The following is a 7,036-nucleotide window of genomic DNA, read 5'->3' as shown; positions in this document are numbered from 1 at the left end:
GTAGTGATTTTCAATTTCACGGTCATTTAGCTCTCTAAACAAATCGGTAAATGTCTAAAAAATAGCAAATGATGTCAGAAAGTTTTGAAAATTGATGACGTCGCTTTGAATGGTGTGTACGGAACGCAAAAAAGTCTGGAGTTGTAATAAGTTTAAAAAAATGAAGTGCCCATGTAACAGATGAGTTCTCGTCAGAAACCCTGATACTCCGAAAGAGATTGTCCAGTTTGTACACGAAGTGCGTACAGTTTTTGCCGTAACCCTCTCTACTCTTTTGGACATGCTATGTGGATGAAATGATGATACCATGCCAAGTTTCGACATTTTCAGAGTTCATTTTGTAGTGATTTTCAATTTCACGGTCATTTAGCTCTCTAAACAAATCGGTAAATGACTAAAAAATAGCAAATAATGTCAGAAAGTTTTGAAAATTGATGACGTCGCTTTGAATGGTGTGTACGGAATGCAAAAAAGTCTGGAGTTGTAATAAGTTTAAAAAAATGAAGTGCCCATGTAACAGATGAGTTCTCGTCAGAAACCCTGATACTTCGAAAGAGATTGTCCAGTTTGTACACGAAGTGCGTCCAATTTTTGCCGTAACCCTCTCTACTCTTTTACACATGCTATGTGGGTGAAATGATGATACCATGCCAAGTTTCGACATTTTCAGAGTTCATTTTGTAGTGATTTTCAATTTCACGGTCATTTAGCTCTATAAACAAATCGGTAAATGACTGAAAAAATAGCAAATGATGTCAGAAAGTGTTGAAAATTGATGAGGTCGCTTTGAATGGTGCGTAAAGGAACGCAAAAAAAGTCTGGAGTTGTAATAAGTTTAAAAAATGAAGTGCCAGTGTAACAGATGAGTTCTTGTCTGAAACCCTGATACTCCGAAAGAGATTAACCAGTTTGTACACGAAGTGCGTCCAGTTTTTGCCGTAACCCTCTCTACTCTTTTGCACATCCTATGTGGGTGAAATGATGATACCATGCCAAGTTTCGACATTTTCAGAGTTCATTTTGTAGTGATTTTCAATTTCATGGTCATTTAGCTCTCTAAACAAATCGGTAAATGACTAAAAAATAGCAAATAATGTCAGAAAGTTTTGAAAATTGATGACGCCGCTTTGAATGGTGCGTACGGAATGCAAAAAAGTCTGGAGTTGTAATAAGTTTAAAAAATGAAGTGTCGGTGTAACAGATGAGTTCTCGTCCGAAACCCTGATACTTCGAAAGAGATTGTCCAGTTTGTACACGAAGTGTGTCCAGTTTTTGCCGTAGCCCTCTCTACTCTTTTGCACATGCTATATGGGTGAAATGATGATACCATGCCAAGTTTCGACATTTTCAGAGTTCATTTTGTAGTGATTTTCAATTTCACGGTCATTTAGCTCTCTAAACAAATCGGTAAATGACTGAAAAATAGCAAATGATGTCAGAAAGTGTTGAAAATTGATGACGTCGCTTTAAATGGTGCGTACGGAACGCAAAAAAGTCTGCAGTTGTAATAAGTTTTAGAAAATGAAGTACCAGTGTAACAGATGAGTTCTCGTCCGAAACCCTGATACTCCGAAAAAGATTGTCCAGTTTGTACACGAAGTGCGTCCAGTTTTTGCCGTAACCCTCTCTACTCTTTTGCACATGTTATGTGGGTGAAATGATGATACCATGCCAAGTTTCGACATTTTCAGAGTTCATTTTGTAGTGATTTTCAATTTCACGGTCATTTAGCTCTCTAAACAAATCGATAAATGACTGAAAAATAGCAAATGATGTCAGAAAGTTTTGAAAATTGATGACGTCACTTTGAATGGTATGTACGGAACGCAAAAAAGTCTGGAGTTGTAATAAGTTGAAAAAAATGAAGTGCCCATGTAACAGATGAGTTCTCGTCAGAAACCCTGATACTTCGAAAGAGATTGTCCAGTTTGTACACGAAGTGCGTGCAGTTTATGCCGTAACACAAGAAGACCGGAGTTGTAATAAGTTATTCAAGATAAAAAAAGAGGCACAATGCTCGTTAATTAGCTTCAAGCCTTTCGGAAAAGTGCAAACTGCACTGCACATAGCTCCGTGCAGTCTACACTATTTCTCAAGGCTTAAAGCTAAGCAACGTGCAGATGAGCATTGCGCGTCTCCTTCACCGTCTCTGCACTCAGGGCTTATAAACCGCTCCGAGTGCCTATCTCTTCGCGAGGTGGGACTAAAAAACAGCTTACTAAGAAACTATAGTACCGGTTCATGGTACGAACCGGTACTAAAAGTGCCCGTGGGGCCCAGCCTGACCACAGCCTGACGCAGCCTCATTAGTACTTGTTCGTGACACGAACCGGTACTAAAGGTTGCTCACGAACCGGTACTAATGATCTCCGTCCGCCTAGCCGTTGGAACCGGCACTATGGACACATTAATGCCGGCTCAAAATCAAACCGGCACTAATGTGCTTCACATTTGACCCTTTTTCTACTAGTGACAGCTTGCCGCCTGGCTAAGGGGTTTCCGCCCATCAACTCAGCCTGGCCCCTTTAGATGGAAGCTCGAAGCATTTGGCCAATTTTGACCAAGTCTCTATACAAGGCGCTTCACCTGGGAGCTGCCCCTTTTCAGGCCATGGACATTTGAAAGGCCAAAATACCAGTCAATATCAGGATTTTCTTATGCCAGAACGTCAGATAGGCTTCCGTCCGGTACAGAAGTTCAAAAGAGGTATGGTCTAGAGGACAGCCTCTGCCCTCATTGTGGGGTGCATGAAGATGCAAGCCACATTTTATTATCTTGTATCATGGCACAATTTTCTTGGGGATGCATCAGAGACATGACCGCGTGCAGGTGGGTACCAGCGTCTTTTCGCGCATTCCACGCACTCCGTAGGAGACTATCTGGCTTACCTAAGCGGGCTATCTGGATCCTTTTTGCGGCTTTATCATTGTCTTTGTGGCAAATTCGCAAGAAAGCATTAATTGAAGGCTCCTTTATAAAACACACAGCTAATGCATTTTACAAATTGACTATCTTCTTACAACTATGGAGGTCACTGAGCAAACCGTAGGAGGCGGAAGCGATTGACGTGATTTGCAACAAGCTCCAATCTCATGCTCATGTATTAAGGGAAGGTGGCAGCTTACCTGATGCCTGAGCAATTTCGATCGTCGATGCATCATGCTCATCGTTTTCTCTCTGGTCTAGTTATTTCGGCTTGTGAGCCAAGGGCCTCTTGAGACTCCTATTGAACTTATTTGTTGTTTATTTTCATATTCGGATCTGTCCTGTAAAACACTTTAAGGGTTTCAGTTCGCTAAAGCCGGACAATCGCCTATTCTCTAAAAAATGTGCAAAGGTATGTGCCGTTTCAATGGCATATTACAACCAGAGACATAAAAATCTGGGTCGGTCCTCCCCGTCCTGATGGGTCAACGGTGAGCCCCAGTTTCTTTACGAAGTCAACCCAAAAGATCCACTGGCTTGAAAGTTTTTGGGTCGGGCTAATGTCCCAATGGCTACCGTCAGCCTGTTCCCATTCTTAGCCCGAGTTACTTTACGAAGTCAACCCAAAAGATCCACTGGCTTCACATTTTTTGGGCCGGGCTAATGTCCCAAATGGCTACCGTCAGCCCGTTCCCATTCTTACCTTCATTCCTATTCTTACCTCCGTTGCACTACTGTCAACCCAAAAGACAGCCATGTTTATGCTAGTCAAGGAGATGGGCCGGGGTAGCAAGTGCTTTGTCGAGCGCCATTAGAAAATTTTCAGTTATGGACGGGAACCTCACCCTCCACATCGACATCCGACCTTTATGCTCACTTTCACAATTTGATAAATCCCTGTTTTCATCTAAATCCCCGTGTCATGCAAAGCTTAGAAGTGACTAGCATGCAGTATAAGTATAACCGACACAGGGGGAAAATACCCAATGGAACCTGGGTGAACATGTACCTCAACTGAAAAAAAATAAGCAAACATTTCTGAACTTTTTCAAACATGGTCTAGTATTATACTTACGTCTAAAGTTTCGCGAAGAAATTCTGGGCAAAAACAAATGCATAATCAATAGTACATAAAAGGTGCAATTGAAGTTTTTTGAAGTTACAAAAAATTTCCCGCACAAAAGTTCACGAAACTTTAGACATAAGTATAACACACTATATCATGTTTGTTGAAAAAAAATCAGAAATGTCTAAAAAAACTTAGTGTCTCACATAGATGCGGATGCGGGATGCGCGTAGACCCAAGTTCCAAATATCCACGTAACCCCGGCACAGGGGATGATATAATTAGCACTTGCTCACTCTCACTGTCTCACATAGTCACATGATAGGATCGTCGCTAGGGAAAAGCTGACAAGAAGAAAATGGAGAACAAAATTCATCTTCATGCATGATAAATCGATGGACCATGCACTATATACCGGGGGGGGGGGGGGGGGGGGGGGTACTCCGGTCGATCGCTAGGGAAAAGCCGACAAGAAGAAAATGGAGTACTAGTGGGCGCGCTAGTGGCCATTGGTTGTCGGCGTCTCAACATCCAAGACATGGACGTCGCCGTTGCCGTTGCCAAGCACGTGCTTGCCGCTGCTGCTGCCGTGGCCGTTGGTCGCCGTGGTTAAGGGCAGCTCGCCGGCGCCCTTGACACTGACGTCGGAAACTTGGCTGATGCCGTCCTTGCTCTTGCCCCAGATGAGAAAGTAGAGGCCTACCACGATGATCACTGCACCAATCACACTGAAAACAGAAGAAAAAAGAGAGGAAATGTTACCATTAGTGCGTTGCACTAATGCATGTACGTACTCGTCGATCTGAAAATGCCAGCAGCAATATAATACGTACCTTCCGAGAGTGATCGCCTCCTTTAGAATGATGGAGCCCATGACGGCGGTTACGATCATGCAGAGCGGGTTGAAGGCCGTCACGAACACGGGGCCCCTTTGCCTCGACACGACGCCCTGCACGTAGTACGCCACGCCGGAGCACACTATGCCGCCGTACACGACCGTGAAGAGGCGAGTGTCGAAGCCGATGACCCACGCATGGGTGTTGGCGCGCTCGGCCACGACGGCGACGGCGGTGCTCATCACCGAGCCCACGCCGCAGATGAGCACCGTGAGGGACAGCTCCGCCGGGTAGTCCCGGAGCGTGCTGGACTGGAGGATGAAGAAGCACGACCAGGCCACGCAGGCTGCGACGGTCATGATGGTCCCCTTCAGCCACGCCGCCCCGTCGGCGGCGGTAGCCGCACCGCCGGCATGGTGCTGGCCCTTGGTCCACGGGAACTGCACGACGGGGCCGTGGTACAGGACCATCAGCACGGCGCCGGCCACCGTGAGGACCGTGCCGGCGATCTTGGCCTGGCTGTGCAAGCTCCGCAGCCGCACCTTCTCCATGCGCAGGATGAGAGCCAACACGAAGGTGACGGCCGGGAGGATGTTGACCAGCGCCGTCGCGAACCCCGCCGAGGTCAGGTTCGCGCCCATGTAGTAGAGGTTCTGGTCAAGCACAGGCCTGCCAGGTAAAACGACGCAACAAACCACATGTCAGTAACAGCACCTTTGTACTCTGTCGTCATGCATGAATGGATTGATGGACCAGGGCGGATTGAATTAATCAACCGCAACGCACGTACTCGAGTAATGCGAGCCCCATGATCTTGATGAAGATGGTGATTGTCATCTTTGGCCTCACTCCCCTGCGCATGACCAAAAAATGGGAATGGACTGAACAAATTTGTACGTGTGGTGTCTGCTCGATCGTGGGGTGCGCATGAGCTAGCACACGATTGGCGTGTAGTCGGCGTTGGATTGAACTAGCTAGGTAGGGTTACCTCTCGAAGTAGAGGGCGAAGGGCGCCATGACAGCGGTGGCGACGAGGTTACGGTAGACGACGAGCACGAAGTGGCTCATCCCGCGCTTGAGTGACGCGACGGCGATGATGTACATGCCGGCGAACCCCACCTGCAGCAGCACCATCGCCAGGTACGGCTTGGCGTCGTTCACGGCTTTCCACCCCATGCCCATCGTCGTCTTCCCCACTTGGAAGTTTGCGAGTGCTTTTCTTCTCCACGCTCCAATTCTCACTCTCTTGATGTAGCTATGGTAGCTCGAGCCCGATCGATTGGATTTAACTACTGCCGAGGAATGGCTGTGATGAGGCGATGAGCTCACACTGCGGCTGTCTCGTTTATATAGAGGCTCCAACGCTGGAGGGGAACTTTTGGTATATGGGGACATATGCATCCTATATGAGAAAAAAATTTAGTAATTCAACAAAAAGTTCAAAATTCTAAAAATATTTTTGAAATAAACTTGACCTTCTATTGTGCTCGTGAGAAATAAAATACAAAAAAAAATCCTTTTGACTTCTTTTCGAAAAAGACAAATTTTTAGCTAAAATAGTGTGAATAGTAACCTATAATAGCAAATAAATTTGGTCTTTTTTTGCTGTGAGGTCAACTTTTGTTTTTTCGTCGACATTTATATATCAGTGTAAAAGTAAGTCAAGTGTTTTGTCAAAATAGTTCTTACCTATTTTGACTTTTTATTAAAATATTAAAAAAAACCCATATAGGGTGTACATACAACCAGAAACCAAAGTGTATTTCCCCTCCAACACTGCTGCCGCTGTGCACAGTGGAGGGTGTAGGGTCACGCTGGACGCCAGCCGTGCCGAGCCAGTGCTTGACGAGCTGGCCGTTCAGCTCGGAAGCTGTGACGAGCCGCCAGGTTGGGCTTGGCTCAGGCTCAAGCCAACTCGAGATGGATCCTGGGCCAAACTGGACATGACGTACAGATACAGTAGAGTTGTAGAGAGCAGTTTCTTGTGTTTTTTAAATGTTTTTATGCCTATATACTAAAGGGTGTGGCTAGATCTCAGTCGACCGGGACTCAGTAAACTGACAAAACATATAAAAAAAGAAAAAAAAGAAAAAAATAGCATGGATTTCCACGTAAGATAACATGAATATAGCATCGACCGAGACTTCATTATGTCTCAGTCGACTCAAATTTTGCAATCTTGATATACTAAACATTTGGCACTCCTTAT

The 7,036-nt window shown here is 45.4% G+C and overlaps 1 protein-coding gene across 1 annotated transcript; it reads right to left on the bottom strand.

Annotated features, from left to right (window-relative positions):
* Positions 1-4,424: 4,424 nt before the first annotated feature.
* LOC123141883 (WAT1-related protein At1g44800-like) lies at positions 4,425-6,135 on the bottom strand. Its single transcript, XM_044560952.1, has 4 exons — positions 5,816-6,135; positions 5,618-5,680; positions 4,825-5,496; positions 4,425-4,719 (listed from the first exon to the last, which is right to left on the bottom strand). The coding sequence occupies exons 1-4, from the start codon at positions 6,007-6,009 to the stop codon at positions 4,491-4,493; spliced, it is 1,158 nt and encodes a 385-aa protein (XP_044416887.1). The 5' UTR covers positions 6,010-6,135; the 3' UTR covers positions 4,425-4,490.
* Between the last annotated feature and the right edge of the window lie 901 nt (positions 6,136-7,036).

This window comes from Triticum aestivum, chromosome 6D (assembly GCF_018294505.1).
Source record: "Triticum aestivum cultivar Chinese Spring chromosome 6D, IWGSC CS RefSeq v2.1, whole genome shotgun sequence".
NCBI classification, from domain to species: Eukaryota; Viridiplantae; Streptophyta; class Magnoliopsida; order Poales; family Poaceae; genus Triticum; species Triticum aestivum.
This window is presented reverse-complemented; position numbering and strand designations above follow the sequence as displayed.